At 56.5% G+C, this 19,628-nt stretch overlaps 2 protein-coding genes across 2 annotated transcripts; both read left to right on the top strand.

Moving 5' to 3' along the window:
• The first annotated feature begins 7,818 nt into the window (after positions 1-7,818).
• On the top strand, positions 7,819-19,101 carry LOC149861113 (natural killer cell receptor 2B4-like). The gene is made up of 7 exons (XM_090055982.1): positions 7,819-10,314; positions 11,457-11,786; positions 11,877-12,173; positions 13,036-13,667; positions 15,160-15,494; positions 16,114-16,375; positions 18,986-19,101. Exons 1-4 carry the CDS (start codon positions 9,987-9,989, stop codon positions 13,152-13,154), a joined length of 1,074 nt encoding a protein of 357 aa, XP_089912108.1. The 5' UTR covers positions 7,819-9,986; the 3' UTR covers positions 13,155-13,667; positions 15,160-15,494; positions 16,114-16,375; positions 18,986-19,101.
• On the top strand, positions 15,198-16,229 carry LOC149861114 (SLAM family member 9-like). Its single transcript, XM_090053722.1, has 2 exons — positions 15,198-15,471; positions 16,114-16,229. Exons 1-2 carry the CDS (start codon positions 15,198-15,200, stop codon positions 16,227-16,229), a joined length of 390 nt encoding a protein of 129 aa, XP_089909848.1.
• Positions 19,102-19,628: the final 527 nt, after the last annotated feature.

Genomic DNA, 19,628 nt, shown 5'->3' with positions numbered 1-19,628 from the left:
CAGCCCCGGTGCTTGGTGCAGGATGTAGCCCATGGGGCTCAGCGCTGCCCCCCGCGCGGGGAGCTCCTGCCCCCGGTGCCACCGCCTTCCCCATGAGCAGCCTGGGCCGGGCACCTCCGTGTGTGCCCGAGAGCGGTGTCCCTGTCCTGCCACCTCCAGGTCCCAGGCCTGCCGCCTGCCCAGCGCCGTGCCCAGAATGCCCGGGGCCCCACGTGGCCTCCTGCTCCTCCTGTCCTCTCCTGGCAGGGAAATGCCATGCCCAGGCCGGCGGATGGGGCCCTCCATGGGGAAGTCGGCCTGGTTTCTCCTCACTCATGTCTCTTTCTGACTACTTCCAGCCTCACTCCCTGCTACCTGCTGGCCCTTCAGACACCTGCCGTGATGGAGGAAGCTCTCTGTCCTTTTCTGCTGTGCCCTACCCTGAGTTTGGAAACACGGGAGAAGTGCCAAGGAGCTGCATTTACCCAGCCAAGGGTTTGTGTGGCCAGGCCTTTAAAAGCTTCAACGATGGAGATTGCCCCACCTCTCTGGGTATCCCTGAATTGAGTGCAGGCTGCTCTGGGGAGCTGCAGCCACGTGGGCACTTGCACCCATATTAGCACTGTCCCTTGTACCGGGGTGAGGGGATAACACCGAGAACTGCACAGACACCCAAGGCAGGCAGCCTGCAAACAGCCTAGCAGGCCTGGTAGCATCAGCTACTTGTCCCCTGAAGGTTTCTGTTCTCGGTCGAAGAGGGATGGGTCTCGATGTGGATTTGAAATGGGAAATTATGGTGATGGGGAGTTCTTTTCATTTTGGAAAGAAGCTTTTGCCACTTTGGAAATCTCCTTGTGGGAGAATTTTGCAGGTGGGGGGCTGCTGCTCAGGTCTGTTGGGTGTGTGGGGGCAATGCCAGATTATGACATGTTGAGGCCCTAAGCTATGCCCATTTTAAGAAACTCCATACAACAAAAAGAATCCATGAAATCCACAAAAAAGGATTTTCATGAAATTTTAAGATGAATAATTGTTATTTCTGCACAAATTTATGAACTCAGTATGAATAATAAGCGTGGAGCCATATATATGTATATTTTTGCCAGAATTAAAATGTCCAGTTTTGCTGGGTTTTTTTATTTAGAGGCCCCTCATATTGAGAGGCCCTAAACCAGGGGCAGGCAATTATTTTGGGCAGAAGGCCGCTTCCTGAGTTTCAGCAAGCCATCGAGGGCTGCATGACAGGCAGCTCAGGGCAGATTAATATTAATTTTAAAAATTTTTTAGGGGCCCCCGGCCAGATAGAATGGCCTGGAGGGCTGCATCCAGCCCCCAGGTTGCATTTTGCCCACCCCTGCCCTAAACTGTAGCTTAAGTAGCTTAAACCTAAATCCAGCGCTGATGGGGAAGAGAGCGCTTGGTGCCTCAGAAGGTTAAAGCCCCCCAGACATGCCACCGAGCAGCTCCCTGCAGGGCTTCATCTCCCTCTGGACGCAGCCTGGGCGCTGGCCCTGTCCTCCCAGAGCAGCCTCCGCCAGGCAGCACGGGTCACTCCCCCTTGTCCCCCACACCCTTGTAAGCCAAGGGGCTCATCCTGCTGCTGGTGGAAGTCCAGGCACCTCCTGAAGTACGGGCACATGAACCTCGAGGTGGTAGACTGTGTTAAAATGGCTTTGAGTAAACTTCAGTGCTACTACTAGAAATTGGTAGCAGAGGACGGTGAGGATGCTGCCAGACCCGCCTGGGAGAGGGACACCTGGCACAGGAGCTGTCAGGACCGGGGAAGGGAATGGGCAGCGGCAGCGAAGCGGAGGTGGAGACCACCCGAGGGGGCACAGCGACGAGGACAGCAGCAGTGTCCACCGTGGTGGGTCCTCCTGCGCAGGGGACAGCGAATGACCCGAGTGTGAGACCCCGCGCCGAGGGCCTGGGCTGAGACGGGGCTGCAGGGAGACGATGCCTCGAGACCCTGCGTGGGAGCGCCATTCTGGGGTGCCACTATTATAACAGTGCTGGACTTTCTATTGGTGGGTTAAGGAGGTAATGAAGAGGGACTACAAGGTGTGTATATACATAACTTATATATATATATATATATATATATATATAAAGCACATAATTTTACAAAAAAATAAAAATAAAAGAAGAAGAAAAAAGCTGCTGCGGCTTCTAAGTAACTTCCTCCTCTGCAGGTCCATGTCTGACCCCTGCTAGGATTGGGCCTCCTCCCCCCACGGCCACACCCGCTTGCACCACAAACCTCAGGGTCCCTCCAACCACCTCTGTGCGGGGCTCTCTGCTGCCCCTGCCCCGGGTCCCCTTTCAAGCAGCCCAGACCAGGGCACGGGGACGGGAGTGAATGTTATCTGCCGTGCGGGTGCTAGTGTGGGAGACTTATTTGGAGTGGGTCTAGATTATGCCTTGGTGTCCCCTTGATTCGGCTGACTAAGGGAGACCACTACTTGTGCTTCTGGCTGAGGGAAGCACCCACAAGTGCTTAAAGTGAGACAAGTACCCTCGAGGGCTACAAGGCCCCGTTACCCAGGGGACGCGGAGCCAGAATCAAGCCCAGCCCTGGGTGGTGGCAGTTTTAACCACAGGCTAGCGGGTGTGCTCCAGGAAGGGGGTTGGCCAGATGTGAGGCGCCCCAATGGAGGCATAATCTGGGGTAGGGAATAGAGCCACTGAAAACCCTTGAGCAAACAATTTCTAATTTATCATCGGGTCAACTGGACAGTGTAGATAGCTAGGATGGCTGACGAGAATGACCACATGACCATGGCCGAATTGAGAGAGGCAGTGAAAGAGACTGGCCTTCCAGTGAGGAAGGAGCAAAAGAACGAAGACCTGCCTAAGGTCCTGTGCGATAATGATCGGGCCTCAACATCTCCTCCATGCTTCCAATCAGCAACTGCTGCGGGCTGCGAGGGGTCACCCTCTGAGTGGGACCTCTGGAGGTACCAGCTGCAGCTAGCTTAGGAGGCCCAGTGCAGGCACGAGCTAGAGGTGAAGAGGATAGAGCTAGCGGAGGAGGCAGCACAGCATGAGTATGAAGCCAAAGAGGCAAGGTTCAAGAACGAGCGTGCGCTTGACCTAATTCAGAAGCGGCCAGACACCGGTGTCCCGCTCGATCCGATCCAGCAGGTGCAAGACGCACCCTCCAGACTGAGCACCCCAGTCTTTCCTCACTACAAAGATGGAGCTGATCCAGAAGTGTTCTTAAGTAACTTTGAAAACCAAGCGCGCGGGTGGAAGCTGGGAAAGAATGAGTTCATGAGACATATTGCTGCACAGGTAACGGGCAACTTGTCTGTTATCTTGAACAGCCTGCCCACTGCGTCAGTGGATGATTATGACACCTTTAAAGCGGCTGTGCGTTTATGGTTTATGTTAGGACCGGATTATTTCCGGACAAAATTCTCTAATGCCACCCCACAGCCGGGAAAGTCAATGAACGAGTTTGGGGCCCAGCTGTGGGACTCACTCCTTAAATGGGCAGACAGAGCCAAAGCTGCCACCAGAGAGCAGGTGCTGGACCCCATAGCGCTGGACCAATTCTATTACCGATGCCCAAGGGACATCGACAGTCAAGGACAGGGACCCCAAAACAATCCAAGAGGCTGCCGAAATTGCAGACCAGCTCTGGATAAATTGAGAGGGGCTGGACAAAAGGCCTCCCTCCCTCGGGAAGGAACAGAAAGGGTTCCCAAAAGCAGGGAGGAGCGGGCCAAGCCCGAAATGGGAAAGGAGGCCGCCTCCTGCAGAGTGCAGGGTGGCCCCAGATTCAGTCAAGCCACCCAATTTGAAGAAGAGGAGTTGCCACAACTGCAGGGAGTCTGGCCACCTCAGGCCTATCTGCCCAAAGCTAAGCAACACCGCCAAGCCTGTCACCCATGCCACAGCAGCAAGCAGTGAGGGGGGAGACCCGAGCCCCTCTGAGGGGCGTGCCTGTTGCTACAGGATCACAAACCCAGAGGAGATGATGGCCATCCACTGGACTGCGATAATGGTACGAGGGAGAACCCTCATCGAGGAAATGAACACAGGGGCCAATGTGTCATTGATTAAAGCCAACCTCGTTTCACCCTCGGATATAGCCCCGGGGAGGACCCTTACCTTACAAGGCATGGGGCCCCAGTCATTCTAGGTACCAGTAGTCCGTCTCCCCGTCCAGTGGAGGGACTGCGGGGTGTGCATAGAGCTAGGAGTGCTGGAAGAGGCTCCTGCCCCCGTCTTGGTGGGGCAGGATATTATGGAGCTCGAATACCTGCAGACAGAGGCGGACCACTTCCTTGAGCCCTAGCGTCCTGAACAGAGCAGACAGGCTAAGGCAGGAGGAGGAGAAACCTCTCAGGGCCCAGTCACCCAGTTGGGTGTGGAAGCAGAGGAGGAGAAGGGAGGGACTCCCCCGGGCTGCAGCCATTTGCCAGTCACTGGGGAAACTGGCAACCTCAAGGTCGGGTTAAGTGACAGCCCCAGGGAGAAGCCCAGTCAGTCAGTGGCGGAGGAAATTCTTGGGCAGAAGTTAGAGGTTATCTGCATGAGTGAAGGTGCGCTCTTTATAGGAGTGCCCAAACTCCCTGCTTATTGCTTAGCTGTGCAGAAGGAGTTCAAGCAGGAGGTCCTAGTTGACCCCAGCTTGGAGGAACTCCGGCGGATGGCCAGGAGCAAGAGACAGAGGTCACCCCAATAAGAGGGAACAGGTAACCTGGGATCAGGGACTCCTCTATAGATTGTGGGTGCTAGGACCCATGCTGAGTCCTGGGAGCCCTGTTGCCAGCTCGTGGTACCTCTTAACTTCAGGCAGCAATTGCTCATGATTTACCTTGTGCTGGCCACATGGCCAGGGACTGGACTTGCCAGCAGCTGCAGGCAAACTTTTCTTAGCCCAGGCTGGCCCATAATGTGACAGACTACCACAGATTGTGTGAGACATGCCAACAGACGGGCAAAAGTGGGGACAAGAGAAAGGCTCCCCTACAGCCCCTCCCTATCATCGATCAGCCCTTCCAGAGGGTGGATACCCTGGAGCAGAGGGTCCCCCCATACCTGCCTCCTCCTCTGCCCAGTGGGGCCAACAGACCACAGCACCCAGTCTGTAGGGTAGGGATTGCCCGGGCACAGAGACCTACAGACATGGGCAGTACAAAGCGCTGGTGCCTGGAGGAAGCCCCTGCTTGGCCCCTGGTCCAGCTCAGCTCAGCACTTCCCAGCACAACACAGCGAAGCCTCAGGCCCAGGAGTGCAGCTGCTTGGTGGATCCAGGAAGGGCCCCAACACTGCAGGAGTTGCCCCATTCCACTGTCTGCCCAGATTCGTGCTGCTGGGGGTGGGGAGGTCCCAGTGGCCCAGGACCTAGGACCTGCCCCATCCAGAACACAGCTCTGAGCCCAGGGCACGGTGCCCTGTTCTTGGTGCTGGTGACTGAGCCTGCCTGGGCAGAGACAGGCTGCAGGGCTGGGAGTGCAGGGGTGCTCCCTACACTTCCTCCTGCTCCACCTTTGAAGCTGCTGTACTGATACTGGGCCAGGGAGACAAACTGATGGACCCTGTGACATCACCCTAAACTGCACCATCCCCAGTGGAGACAATAACGTGATCAACAACTGAAGCCCCCCAGTACGACTGCTCAAGGATACACTGTGATCATCTCTCACCCAGATCTTCTGATAAATGTCATGTGCACGGTGCAGAACCCTCCGGAAGTACCCCGGGGGCTGGCTGGTCCCTGCTGCACCCCAGGGCAAACATTGCGGGCTGCACCAGGCGCTTCCCCCCGGCTCTGACCCCCTGCCTTGCTCTAGATCCAACACAACCGCCCTTCCAGGCTTCATCCCTGTCCTATAGCCAGGCCAAGGGGCTCATCCTGCCGGTGGTGCTCAGGGCTCTGATAGCTGAAGCCCTGGCGGTGTACATCACGGTCAGCTGGGACTGAGCAGGGCCCAGACCACCCCGGCCCTACTCACCTTCTGGGAGGGAAGGACTGGCAGAGGATGCAGCATGGAGGAGAAGCAGCTGGTGCGTCTTTGAGGTCCAAATCCCAAGTGTCGGAGTCCAGGCCCAGCTCTGTGGCCCCTCAGGGCACACTCAGCCGTCAGCATCGCCCCGTCTAGGTCCCTGCATGCCAGGCTCCCCACTCCCAGCGCCATTTCCCCAGGGGCTCTCTCCTGCCAGCTCTGATGTCCCACCAAGGGGCTGCTGCAGGCTGCCTCAGGCCCAAGGGCTGGGCTGGGAGCTGGGAGCAGGGAGCTGTCCGCCGGCCCGCCCGTGGGGCCCAACTGGGAGGAAGCACATTGGAAGCCAGACCTGCCTATACCAGGGCAGGAGCCCTACGGGCTGGCAGCTCATGGGCTGGGGGGATCAGGGGAGCCTCGTCCTGGGACGTGGCTCAGAGCGTGTCGGCGGCTGGTGGGTGAGGTGAGGCGAGCTGATCAGCCACGGGGGGTCCTGACCCTCAAGGCCCCGTGCAGCTCCTGGGGACCAGGAGGCTATCAAAGCGTTTGCTGGAAGAGCTGAGCACAGACCTCGGGCCCTTCCAGGAAGAGTCAGGAACAACCTGGTGACTCGGGTCCTCCCAGAGAGAGCTGGGATCGGACCCGAGGCCTGGAGGCCTGCCTTGCACCCACAGCAATGCCCTGCTTGTGCATGGCACACAGCGAAGGCCCCGCGGGCACTGCCCTCAATCCCTGGGGCTCCCCTCAAAGCTTAGCCAACCTGCGCGCACGCCTCCCCAGCCCAGCTGCAGCGGGCGATGGTCGGCGGCAGCAGCGACACCGATCGCTGCGAGGCCGGCGACGATGCCGGCTGGGGCACGGCCACCACAGGTGTCAAACCGCTGTGCGCCTCCTCAGGGAAGTGCCCCTTCGCACCAGACGTGCCAGGAGGGACAGGGGTGTTCAGCACCGTCCTGGGTCCTATGGAGCTGGCTCCTGAGACTGGCCCGGGTGAAAGCAGAGGAAGGGGCCTCGCAGAGCTGCCCGGTGTTGCTCCCCGATGGGGGCGCAGAGGGGCGCGTGCTCGTCAGGTATCTGGACTTATCAAGGCAGGCAGAGAGCTCCCTCGTATGGTTTCAAACAAGTTTATTTTTACTTACACTCCGCATCGGAGGTGCAGGCTGCAGACTTCTTAGAAAGATTTCGCTTCGTTTTCCGTTCACTAGTTACCGAGAAGCAGAACTGCTCGTAGGATTCGAGGCGCTCACCGGGGAAGGGGCACGCCGGGAGTTTGCGATGGCAGGAGGCGCGGGGGTGGCCGGTCCCTGCGGTGTGTGGAAGTCGCACGCTGGGTGGATTTCCCCGAGCGGCGTTAACCACCGCTGTGTATGCTCGTCGCAGCCCCGCGGTGCGCTTTCACCCGATCAGCTTCAGGCGTTGTGTTCATGGCCTGATCTGAAGAGTGCGGCAGTTAAAAAGTGCGGGAGTTACTGGCGCGCTCAATCACTTGAAATCACGCGATGACTCCACGCTGGCCGCACGGGCCCGTTGCCTGGTAGGGCCGTCGGCGGCGATATGCCGACACGTAAGGATACGACGCACAGGGCAGTGTGCGGGCGCGGCGGCACGACAATGGACTGGTGTCTTACACCCGGCACTAAGGACGCTCCAGCTGCACCACCCTCCACCCTGGCGTGGGTCATCTGAGAGACTGGCAGAGCAGTGGGGTTGGGTCCCTGGGCTTGCCCCCCACCCCCGCGCCCCGTGACACCCCGGTTTGAATCCACAGAGCTGGGAGCACCATGTCCCTGCCTGGGCTGCCCCAGAGCCAGGGACATGAAGCCAGGGGTCCCCAGCCTTGGCCGTGTCCCCACGGGGCTGCCCCAGAGCCAGGGGCACTGACTGATCCTCCTGGAAGTGGGCTCAGCATGGCTATACAACCTCTCCCAGCACCCAAGGGCACCACGCGGGCATGTCCTGCCTCCCCCTCCCTGGCACACGCCAAGCTCAGACGACTGCTGTTACTGCAGCCTCGTCGGTCCAGGCCCAGCTGTTCCCCAGTGTCCCGCTGGCTCGGTGCAGAGATTTCAGGGCTGTGTGATGTCCATCTGGCCCCACCAAGTGCTTGCCCACACGCCGGGTCCAGATCGCCCCATGGCAGCGGTGGCTGCCGAGTCTCTTAAAACTTCCTGACCAATGGAGTGGCAATAGGGCCCATGGAGAAAGCTTTACAGGGCAGGGCCCGCAGTGGTGGGGGCTAGACTGGGTTGTGGTGACATGACAGCCACAAGAGGAAAAAAAAACGACATGTCTCCACGATGGCTGCAACCCATTAAGGCACTGGAGGCAGTAGAGCTTCAGGCACCCAATACCAGACCTGAGCTATAAAATAATAAGACTCTAAAAGGAAAATAGTTGGATATACACTCATCACGCATATATCCAGGCTAAAAGAGCAAGAAAAAGAATGAGTGAGTCAGTGTAACTAGAAAAGAAAAGGAAACTACATATAGATTTCAATTGAACTAGCAACGAAACTCTAAATATACATTTCATGCAAAACCTGTAAAAGGTGCATTGAATACAGGAAAAGTGTCCTGTATGTGACATCCTTGCATTTCTCACAGCAGTCATCCAATGTCTAAAGTGTTACAAATATCTGAATTGTTCAATGTATGTCTGGAGCTTTGTAAGCAGACCGTCCCTGGTACAAGCTATTGCAAATTTGCCCCATTGATAAACAAATACCCAAAGTCAGGTCTGGTAACCAATGCCTCCAAGCATCCTGTTTGGTCACTCAAGGCTCATCCTATTTAATTGCAAGAAACACAAATCTGCACACCTGGACAAATCTCAAAACAGGAGCCAAGCAATTTAAGAATTGTAAGGTGATGGTCACCCTTTTCATCCCTGTTTTGTTCAGACTTTAATTAGTCAACTGTCAAGGAAAAATGCTTTGAAGCTACACACTTAAACAGCATAAAGCAAGACAGAAGTGCCAGCAAGGTGTGTAGTCCGAAGAAAATGCAGAAGCCATCCTGCACCACGAGCACATGAGTGAAGGACCCACGCTTGGTGAAAGGTGCCATCAACTGCTTCCTGCCTGCTTGGGTAAAAATCTCTTGTAGCTAAGATAATGCAAGGACTAATAGCTCATTTCATAGTGGGAAAGGGTCTTTCTGTCATTTAGTTTTCTAGCTTGTTGGTAGTTATTAAAGCAAGCCTTTCTGTGTTGTGTCCTTCTTAAAATATTAGGTTTAAAAACCCTCTTTATAAGTGCAACAAGCAGCAGGGGTGCTGAGTCTCTTAAAACTTCCTCACCAAGAAAGTGGCAATAAGCCCTGTGGAGAAGGTGTTGCAGGGAAGGTCCCTCGGGGTTGCTCTCATGCCATGGGTGCCAAGGGCAGTGTTCCCCTTCACCTCATGGTGCAGCTGCAGGCACAGGGTGTCCATCTCCATCCTCCAGCTCCCCCCAGCTCCCACCTCCACCTCTGTCTCTGTGCTATTATTTTCTGCGGAAGGGGTTGTTAGAATTGCACAGCTTGCATCTTACTCTTGATAAGAAAGAAATACTGTCCAAGGCTTCTGTCCCCCAGTCCCTCCTTACCCTTTCACATGCTGATTACAAAAACCAGTTTAGGCTATAATTCAACTCCATGGCCTTGCGGGGGAATGAACCTTTGATGAACTCTTGTGGTTTTGAGCATGCTTAATGAGCTGTTGCATATTTACCTCTCCGCCCCGTATACTCAAATAGCGAATTATATTATACATGCGATGTATGTGATGATGTAGTTACATGTATGTTTGTATGAAACGGAAGTAGGCTGCAAAAACTCCTGTGTCTGCACACGTGCCCAGGAGAGAGAAGATAAATGCCACTTGCAAACACAATTAGTTCGTTAGAGGTGATCTGAGCACCAAACTAACCTTTGTTTGCAAACAAATAGATCCTTTTTCCCCGACTGATGGCTGTGTGTCTGTGATCTCAGCGCGCCTCCGGGGAAACGAACCGCCGTTTGTGCAACAGGGTGACAGAATCAGCGTGAGCTTTTCTCCTCTGCAGCTTCACACATGTCTCGCTCTGCACCCTGTATGGCCAGTGTCCAACTGCAAACAAGAACGAACGTGAGGCAGGAAGCACACGGCCGCTGCGGTGAGAGTGTGTGCAGCGCAGAGGATGCTTCTCGGCCAGTCTCTGCATGCTCCCACCATTACCAAAGCAGGGAGGAGCAGGGGCCCTCCCTAAGAAGGGGCTGTACCTCACATACGTCCTGGCTTGTAACCACAGCTCATTGCAGCCTCACTCCCTGCTGTATACTTGTCTTTCACATGCCTGCTGTAATGGAGGAAGCTCTCTGTCCCTTTCTGCTGTGCCTCCTTCTGCGTTTCCACGCTCAGGGTAAGTGGAAGGGGCTGCATTTACCCCCGTGGAAGCCGGGAGAGGTTATAGAACCACAGAACATGGGGGTGGGAAGGGACCTCAGGAGGTCACATCTAGTCCAAACGCCAGCTGAAAGCAGGACCAGCCCTAGATAAATCATGCCAGCCAAGGCTTTGTTGAGCTGGGCCTTAGAAACCTCCAGGGATGGAGATTGCACCACCCCTCTGGGTAACCCTGGGGTGAGCGCAGGCTGCTGGCTTCTGCAAAGCATGGACAGTCTCTGGCCTTGCCATGGTGCTGTTTGCGCCAGCGCTGCCCCAGCCGGGAGCTCCTGGGAGCTGCAGCCGCATGGGCACTTCCAGGAGTATTAGCACGGTCCCTCATACCAGGCCGTGAGGGGATCACACCGAGCACTGCACAGACACCCAAGGCAGGCAGCCTGCAAACAGCCTAGTGGGCTTGGAAACATCAGCTCCTTGTCCCCTGGAAGTTTCTGTTCTCAATGTCTCCTGGACCTCAGTCAAAGAGGTCTGGATTTCAGGTGTCTTCAAAATGGGAAATTGTGGGGGTGAGAGGGTGCATTTTCGAAAGAAGCTTTTGCAGCTTTGGAAGTCTCCGGGCAGGAGGAGTGTGCAGGGAGAAGGGGCTGCTTGTTTGGTCTGTGGGGTGCATGGGGACGGAGGGGTTAGGACAGAAGTCAGAAAGTTAAAAGCCCCTCATACATGCCACTGAGCAGCACCATCAGCCCTGGGCTGGGCAGCTGGTATTTAAATCGGACTGTGCTCTGTGGAGTTACCTGGCCGTTGCTCATCAAGGACTGTCTCAGCCCCGAGAGGTGGTTGCCAGGCCTGTGCTATTGGATCTGGCTTTGGATCCGGCCGCTTCTGCTGGCAGGGATCCAGTCCAGAGCTCCGGACCGGGTTTCTGCTTTGATCAGGCCGATGCCGCTCCAAAGCTTCAGAGCCACCTTGGAGATCCAGCCATAGGGTATAATAGGGAATCAATGAAATACCTATAACTTTGTTGTTTTTTGTCTGATTTGGATGAAACGTGCAAGGGTGGTAGCCTCTGCTGAGAGCGTGGAACATCCCTGCTACACCCCACGGTGCCCAGCTGTGCACAGGGGTGTGTTAACACCTTGCTGCCTGTCTTTTCTGAAGCACTCGGTTGTAGAGAAGTGGAAGTGGCTGCAGTTACAGAGAAAACCATGCTGTTAGTGCCAGAGAATCGACTGTTGGATTGGGAAGAAATCACCTGGAGAGTGAGACTCAGCTCTGGAAGGCAGTATCGGATTGGGACACTTGTTAAGAACAACAATTATGTGGACCTCAACACAGCCTCCCCGCTAGTCAGGAGAATCGCCTTCCACCCTGGGAATCTCTCGCTGCAGATTGAGCTGGTTAACAAGTTGGACAGCGGTGTCTACTTCATGGATGTGACATTTGCATCCGGCAGTCTCGATACCATCTGCTTCCGTGTGTCTGTGTTTGGTGAGTATCTGGGCCCTGCTTCCCCCCAGTCTCACCTGTTTGGGGGCACCTGCCACCCTCAGCCCCTCTCACCATGACTTCTCCTTCCAGACCGAGTCCAGCAGCCCAACCTCACAGCACTCTCTGCTCACCCAGACCTCGGACGATGCAATGTGACCCTGTCCTGCCAGGTGCAGGGTGCTGACAGAGTCACCTACAGCTGGTCCCGAGGTGCATCCTGGAGTCCAGCCACAGGGGACCAGCAGCTCCCGGGGCATCAGTCCCAGCTGCAGCTGGAGATCACTGTGGGCAGCAATGACACTTTCTATCACTGCAATGCCAGCAATGCAGCCAGCTGGGGCACGGCCACCATCGATGTCAAAACAGTGTGCCACTTCCCAGCCACGGGTAAATGTCCCTTAGCAGGAACCTGACTAAGGGCTGTCCCTGCCTAGCCTAAGAGCCCCTTTGAGTCACCCCAGAAGCAGAAATGAGCTTCCCGTTGGAAGCAAGTTCTTGTTTCTGGAAACCCAGAGAACAATATTCGCTGGAGACTTGCACCTCCCTGCTCCCAAGCTTTGCATGCTCATGGGCCAGACACTTAGGGCTGGGCCTTTGGGGGGTATTTAGACACTTTCCTTTTGTGGATATAAAGAGCATTAGGCACCTAAATGCTGTCAAGTGATAACCCATATTGATTTGGATAGTGTTGGACAACAGGTTGACCCACAATAAGAATTCATTGGGTTGACCTGTACACCAGGCATGGCTCCCCAGGCTACAGGTCAACCTACCATAGGGATGCACTGAGCGGACCTTTAACACAGCCACAGAGGAAGGCACAGGGTTGCCTTCTAGCCCTGGTCCTGGCAGCAGGAGCAGCTTGAAAACAGCTGGATACATAAGGAGGTGGCCCAGCTGTGCCGTGACTCCTTGGCCCCACGGTGGCCAGCTGAGCTGCTGCTTGAGCACCACTTCTCCATTGCCCCATAGAAACTGAGGCCTAGGCTCACCCTCACTGCAGTTACAGTAAAGGGCGTTTCCTCTGCTCCGAGCGGTGCTGTGAGAGACCTGGCATCGCGCACCGGGACTGCCCCACTCTGGGCCCGGCCCCAACAGGTGCGTCCCACTCTGGCCCACGTTCACAGCCCAGGGCTCCCCACTCCCCGGTACTGCCCGCTCCTGCCCAGGTGCAGCCGGGGAGGGACCCCAGCCCTGCCACGGGCTGATTGCTCCCCCAGCTCTGACCCGCTGCCTTGCTCTGTTCCAGCCTCATCGCTGTCCTACTGCCAGGCCAAGGGGCTCGTCGTGCTGCTGGTGCTGGGGCTGCTGATCATCGGGACTGTGGTGGTGCATGTCGTGGCTGGCAAGCAGCCGAAAAGGGACTGAATGGGGCCCAGCAAACTGTCCCTGCACCCCTCTGGGAGAGGGGGATTGAGGGAGGCATTTGCCTGCAGCTTTCAAGGGCTTCCTGTCCCAGCGGCATCCCAGAGAAGCAGCTGATGGGTCTGCGGGGGGGCAAGTCCCAGTGCCTGAGGCCGTATCCTGATGCAGTGCATGGGCAATAAGGCCCAATGAGAAAGTTTTGCAGGGCAGGTCCCTCAGGGTTGCTCTCATGCCATGGGTGCTGGCAGTAAAAGTTTGGACAGTGTCTCTTGCGGAAAAATGCAAGGCAGTGGCTGAGGCAAGATGGCTGTAGTGACAAGACTGCCACAAGGGGGAAAAACCCAAGTCTCCACCGTGGCCGCAACCCATTAAGGCTACAGACTGTGACGCTTCAGGCACCTAATACAAGATGCCAGCCATAAAATAATAAGACTGATGTTTCCTCTAAAAGGAAAATTTTTCAAATCAATATAGATAGAAGCCAGTTCACCAGGCTCTTCACACTGCACATCTATGGTGAGTGCTATTTTTTAAACCTGTCTCAAAGTTAACTCATTAATGTAGGAGTTAACAGTCTCTGCCCACCACGCCACCATGGCAGTCTCTCCCCTATGGTTGAAATGCAACCGGCTAATTAATCAAAAGGTCTGGAAGGGCACAGGAATGGGGATGGATACCCTGGTAGGGATGTGCGCCACAGGGGACCTGGGAGGGTGGGCCTGTGCCTGCAGCTTACAAGGGGTTTGTGTCCCAGCTGCCGGTGTGTCTGCAGGGGTCACACCCCGTCCTCCTGGCCCCGTATCAGCACAGATGCTTTGAAGGCTGGAGCAGGAGGTGGCGCAGGGAACTGGGCTCCTCTTTGCACTGCTTTGGGGCAGGTGCCTGATGCAGGCAGCTTGTGTTCTTCCTGCTGCTGGCGTTCCCCTGCCGATCTGGCATTGCTCCTCTCCCAGGTGAGGAGCCCTCAGTGCCCGCTCAGCCATCCACACTGCCCATGCCCAACTCCCTTTGTGCCAGGCTTTCCGCTGCCAGATGACCCCCCAGTTCCCTTTTCAAGCAGCCTCAGTCATGGCACTGGGGGCTGGGATGCGTACTATCGGCTGTTTCAGTTCCTGGTGCCATGTGCCCAGCAGATCCGGATGGGGATACCAACTCCTGCATCCTGAGAGCTGCCACCCCTTGCCTCCCTTCCCAGGTCTGTGCAGAAGGTGCTGCCCTAAGGGGACCTGTCCAGGAATGGCCCAGGCCAGGGGGCAAACAGCAGCCCTGGAGGGCTGGGGCTGGGTGGGGGGAGCTGTGGGCTGCAGGGGAGAGGCACCGGCAGAGCTCGGGGCCAGACCGGGCTCTTGGAGCTGAGGGAAGTCCCAGTGCTTGGTGCTAGACGTGGCCCATTCGGCTCCAGGGTGATCCCAGGCATGGGGAAGGCGCAGGGTGGCTGTGGGGAGGTCCTGCCCCCGGTGCTGCTGCCTTCAGCCTGGGCCCAGGGGGACTTTGGCTGCGATGCTCCCTGCTCCTGGGCTGGGCAAAGGTGAAGGAAGGTGAGGAGGATCCTGGTGCTGCCTGGGCAAGGGTAGGGCTGCAGGAAGGGTGCGGGCAGCCCCAAGGTCTTGGGTGGTCCAAGCCCCGCAGCAGGGGCAGGGAGAGGAAGAAACTGGGGGAAACAGGTGAGGGAGAGTTCAGTGGGGCCAGTCGAGGCCGGCAGCTCAGGGGAGCCAGGCGGGGAGTAAAGGCCGGGACAGGAGGCACAAGAGCCCCAGAGCTGCTCCTCCCTGGCTGTGAGATAGGGGCCTTGAACCCTGTGGTCCTGGCACCAAGCTAGAAGCAGGCATGAGTGCCCGGGGTTGGGGGTGCTGTGCCACGGCCCCACAGACAAGGCAGGGACAGGGCCCTCTCATCAGCCAGCATCTGGGGCTCTGCGGGCAGAGATGCCGGGGCTGGGCAGGACAGCGGCCGTGTGTGTGGTGAGGTCCAGCTCCATCGCTCTGAAGCTATGTTGTTCCCTTTCAAGGTGCAGGAGGGTCCAGAGCAGGTGCAGATGCAGCCCCCATGGAGCTGATCGGGACCCTGGGGGAGATGGTCACCTCTGTCCTTGTGACCCCAGCAGGGGAGAGAGTAGACATTGCTGGCTGGACTGTTGGCACAGGCAGTCGAGCGAGCATGGCACCAGGAGACCCCTCGAGTGCCCTTGTGTCAGAGAAGCGCTACAGGGGCCGCCTGCACATCCCCAACGACGGCCTCTCACTGCAAATCACCGACCTGAGGCTGGAGGACGCGGGGTCCTACACAGCTAAGTCCTCACAGACAAGAGGGAATTCACCAGGTTCTTCACACTGCGCCTCTATGGTGAGGGCAGTTTTCTTTAACTCTGCAGCAAAAATAACGTGACAATTAGTCTAACTTGACAGGAGTTAGACAGTCTCTGCCCACCGAGCCTCAAAGACAATCTTTCCCCTCCCATTGCAACAGTCGAATTAGAGAAAAATTCCTAGAAGCGCACAGGAACAGTGATGGATACACTGGTAGGGATGTGAATCCCACTGTGTGGACGAGGCAGGATTTGCATGGCTGTTTCTATGCCCCGGGCCGAGGGAGCAGTCTCTGCTTTCACCACACAGCCGGAGCGAAGGCGTGTTGTGCAGCGCCCTTGTCACCCCTGCTCTAAGAGCTCACGAGTGTGGATATTTGTGAGCAAGGAGCCTGCATAGAAATATCAGTCAGCAGACACATCTCACAGGGACACATCCCTGCGGGGGTCTTCCAGCCCCGGGAGCCTCCTGCATGGACCCAGCATCGCCCAAGGTGGGGCTCATAGGTCTTTTTCCTGTCTGCTGGCGCCTGGTGCTCTCAGGGGCTCTGCTCTCCAGGGAGTGTCTCAGGGAGATGCTGGCAGGACGGCAGGGTGCTGCTTACTTCCCTTCACACCTGTACCCTCCCATGTACGGTTCCTTCCCTCCCCCTGCAGAGCGGCTGCCCCAACCCACGATTCGCTGCGATGCCCAGAGCTGTGTAAATGGGCTCTGTAACACCAGCCTGAGCTGCACCATCCCCAACGGAGGCAACAACGTGACCTACAGCTGAAGCGCTCCAGACCCCCAGTATGACCGCTCTAGGATCCACCGTGAGCATCTTTCACCCAGATCTTCCAGTCAATGTCACGTGCACAGCGCACAACCCCGCCAGCAACAACTCCATGACGGCCGCCTCTGTCAGTGCCGTCTGCACAGGTAACATGTTTCACGGGGAAGCTCTGTGCAGCCCTCACCTGGGGAGAACAAGCATCAGGCCCACACGTTTGCTGCTAGGAAGCACCTGACTCTAGATGCTGCCCCTTCCCCACCCCAAATCTCTGTGCTACAAATCTCCACTGACCCTGCTAGAGAGGGAGTGACACGCACCATCTCTGTGCAGGGAGGGCCCAGCCCTGACCTCCCTGTGGGGCTCTTCCTCCCCCTAGTAGCACCCCAGGGGCTGGCTCCAACCCCACTGCCCCGCAGGGCAAACACCACAGGGCAGCACCAGCTGCTCCCCCCGGCTCTGACCTGCTGCCTTGCTCTAGTGCCAGCACAACCGCCCACCCGCACCTCATCGCTGTCCTGCTGCCAGGCCAAGGGGCTCGTCCTGCTGCGGGCGCCGATCGCTAGGACCATCGTGGCTGATGAGTAGTGGAAACGGGACTAAACAGGGCACAGGGTCTCCACTGGCAGGGATAGTGCCCCAGGTCCCCCCACACTATTTCCCCTTTCCTGTGAGCCCAGCCCGGCCCAGCCCAGTCCAGCCCCGACAGGGGGGAGCTCCTAGCCAGCCTTCCCACCTGCCCCTGCACTTCTGTCCCTTCTCGGACAACTGCCCTGGGGATGTGCCCTCCCAGGTGCCTGGCTTGGCCCCTGCTTCTGCTCTCTCATGCAGGCAGGGCAGTGCCCTACTGCTGGGCCAAGAGGCTCATCCTGCTGCTACCAGCCCTGGTGCCCAGGGGAAGGCTTTACATAGGCTGGGACCCAGGAGCAAGGACCCTGCAGGGTGCTATGTTTGGACCCAGAGGCCTTCAGGGCTGGTTTCACTTTTGTGCTTAGCTCAAACTGCTTGCCTAGCTTGAATTGTGGTCAAGACAAGCATCTGGTGAAAGGAACAGATGGAAAAATACTGTCCCTGCCTTAAAACTTGATAGGAAGTTGGCTAACAACATTGAATAAACATAGCCTGAGCAAAAGAGGAACAGTGAGGGGAAACCTACCCCCACCTAAGAAGGAAAAGATGAACTTGGAATAGAGACTCCCAGTTAAAGGTAACCACATCTGACAAACAGAAGCAGCTGGTATCAAGAGCAGTGCCCCATGCATGGGGCCTCGGGCCGGTTTTGTTCAGTGTCTTCATCATCGACCTGGAGGATGGGATGTGATGCACCCTCAGCAAGTTCACCGATGACATCAAGCTGCGGGGAGTAGTAGATACACAGGATGGTAGGGCTAGGATTCAGAGTGACCTCGACAAATTGGAGGACTGGGCCAAAAGGAGTGCCATGAGGTTCAACAAGGACAAGTGCAAAGTCCTGCACTTAGGACGGAGCAATCCCATGCGGCGATACAGGCCGGGGCAGACTGGCTGCGCAGCAGCTGCAGAGACAAGGACCTGGGGAAAAGGAAATGAATATGATCCAGCAGTGTCCCCTTGGTGCCAAGATGGCTAATGCCATAGTCTGCTGCATTAGTTTTGGCTCCCCACTATGGAAAGGTGGTGGACACACTGGAGAAAGTCCAGCGGAGAGCAATGAAAATAGTTCAGGGGCTGGGGGACACGACTTGTAAAGTGAGGTTGAGGGCACTGGGCTTATTTAGTCAGCAGAAGAGAAGATTGAGAGGGGATTTAATAGCAGCCTTTAACTCCCTGCAGGATGGTTGCAAAAAGGATGCAGCTGGGCTCATCTCAGTGGTGACAGATGACAGGACAAGGAGCAATGGGCTCCAGCTGCAGCAACAGAGGTTTAAGTTAGACATTAGGAAAAGCTCTCTCACTGGCAGGGTGGTGAAGCACTGGAATAGTTTTCCCAGAGAGGTTGTGAAATCTCCATCCTTGGAAGTGTTTAAGACCCAGCTAGACAAAGCCTTGGTTGGGACGATGCAGCTGGGGCTGTTCTGGCTTTGAGCAGGGGGTGGGATTAGATGTGACCTCCTGAGGTCCCTTCACACCCTCCTTTTCTATGATCCTCTGATTGTAAGCTGTTGTTGAGGGTGGAGGCCTGTCCCTTGCACCGTGGGGTGGCAGCCCTGCAAGAGTCTAGAAATGCCTCCCAGGCAAGGATTTTGTCTACACAGTTCATAGTGATGAGGGGTTGCTGTGAGGCTCGCCCTCTAGCTTCCCCCTTCTGGCTCAGTGCAAGCGAGATGAGGAGGCATCTGAAGCCCAAGGCCTCCAGGCTTGGAGCTTGCATGCAGGAGCCTGCCATGGGTTATGGAAGTATCTGAAGACCCAGGGTGAAGAGCCTGGGAGGGATGAGACAGGCTGGTGGTAGCACCACTTAAACTGGCAACATTGAGCTCTGCTCATTGGAAATTTGGAACTTAATTCAGAACAGATTTGGCCTGGAAACAGAATTAGTTTAAAAAAAAAAATTAGAAGTGAGCTTAGCCTCCTTGCATGGTTTCAGTGCCATGGTTTTGCAGCTGTGCATTCATGGGAAGCAGTCTCAGCCCAACTGCTCAGCATTTAGCGCACAAGTGTAATGGGGCAGCACGTTTGTGGGGGTAACAAGGGGCATTTCAAGTCAGTGAGCCAGGGGACGGGGAATCCTCCGGGCGGTTTCACTCGGATGCCAACCTGCAGCTTCCCCGTGCACACAGGACCCAGTGTGGATTAGAGCCGTGGGATCCTGAAAACACTGAGATGGTTCAGCCGGCCAAGCAGGATTTGCTCTTTCGAGCCAATGAGGGAGGTGGACCTGGTGAGGGGAAGCCAGACATCCCATGGCCAGTACATACCTCATCCTCAATGTACTGGCAAGCACGAGCAGTGGCACTTTGACGTAAGATCAGCCCCTGGATCCGTGTTCATCTCACGCATCTGGTGCAACCGGTGGACAGTTGGGCTGCAACCTGTTTCCTGCCTCTGTGGCACTGGCCGACCTGGCCCGGGGGCCGTCATGCAGGTAACAACAGGAATAGCCTGTACTGCACCAGCTCAGCGCAGGAAGCTCTTGGCTATGCCGGGGCTGAGGCTGGCTCCTGTCCCAGCATGGAGCGGAGCGAGGGAGAGGGGAAGGGTGGGCAGCCCCATGGACCCTGGCTGAGCTGCCTGGGGATGGCAGTATTAACCCCCCTGCCCTCCGTTAACCGCTCCCATCGCCCAACCTGCCCCCTTCCTTATTCCTGGGCAGTGAATCTCCAATAAAGAAATCTGCTCCACAAGGTTTCACTCTGTCACTGCACTTCTCTGCCTGTTCCCCCTTTGTGCAGCTATGAAGGAACCAGGCGGAAGTGGCAGCGG

This window comes from Crocodylus siamensis, chromosome 6 (assembly GCF_052110815.1).
Source record: "Crocodylus siamensis isolate JL-2025a chromosome 6, ASM5211081v1, whole genome shotgun sequence".
In the NCBI taxonomy this organism is placed as follows: domain Eukaryota; kingdom Metazoa; phylum Chordata; order Crocodylia; family Crocodylidae; genus Crocodylus; species Crocodylus siamensis.
The sequence above is the reverse complement of the archived record's forward strand: the minus strand, read 5'-3'. Positions and strand labels throughout refer to the sequence as shown.

What these genes read in the sequence shown, in the direction of transcription:
- LOC149861113 (XM_090055982.1), top strand. Translation starts at nt 9,987, where the DNA reads ATGTCTCGCTCTGCACCCTGTATGGCCAGTGTCCAACTGCAAACAAGA. An exon ending in TCTGCGTTTCCACGCTCAGG is followed by an intron (nt 10,315 to 11,456) that starts GTAAGTGGAAGG and finishes TCTTTTCTGAAG; the next exon opens with CACTCGGTTGTAGAGAAGTG. An exon ending in GTGCCACTTCCCAGCCACGG is followed by an intron (nt 12,174 to 13,035) that starts GTAAATGTCCCT and finishes GCTCTGTTCCAG; the next exon opens with CCTCATCGCTGTCCTACTGC.
- LOC149861114 (XM_090053722.1), top strand. Translation starts at nt 15,198, where the DNA reads ATGGAGCTGATCGGGACCCTGGGGGAGATGGTCACCTCTGTCCTTGTG. An exon ending in GACAAGAGGGAATTCACCAG is followed by an intron (nt 15,472 to 16,113) that starts GTTCTTCACACT and finishes CTCCCCCTGCAG; the next exon opens with AGCGGCTGCCCCAACCCACG.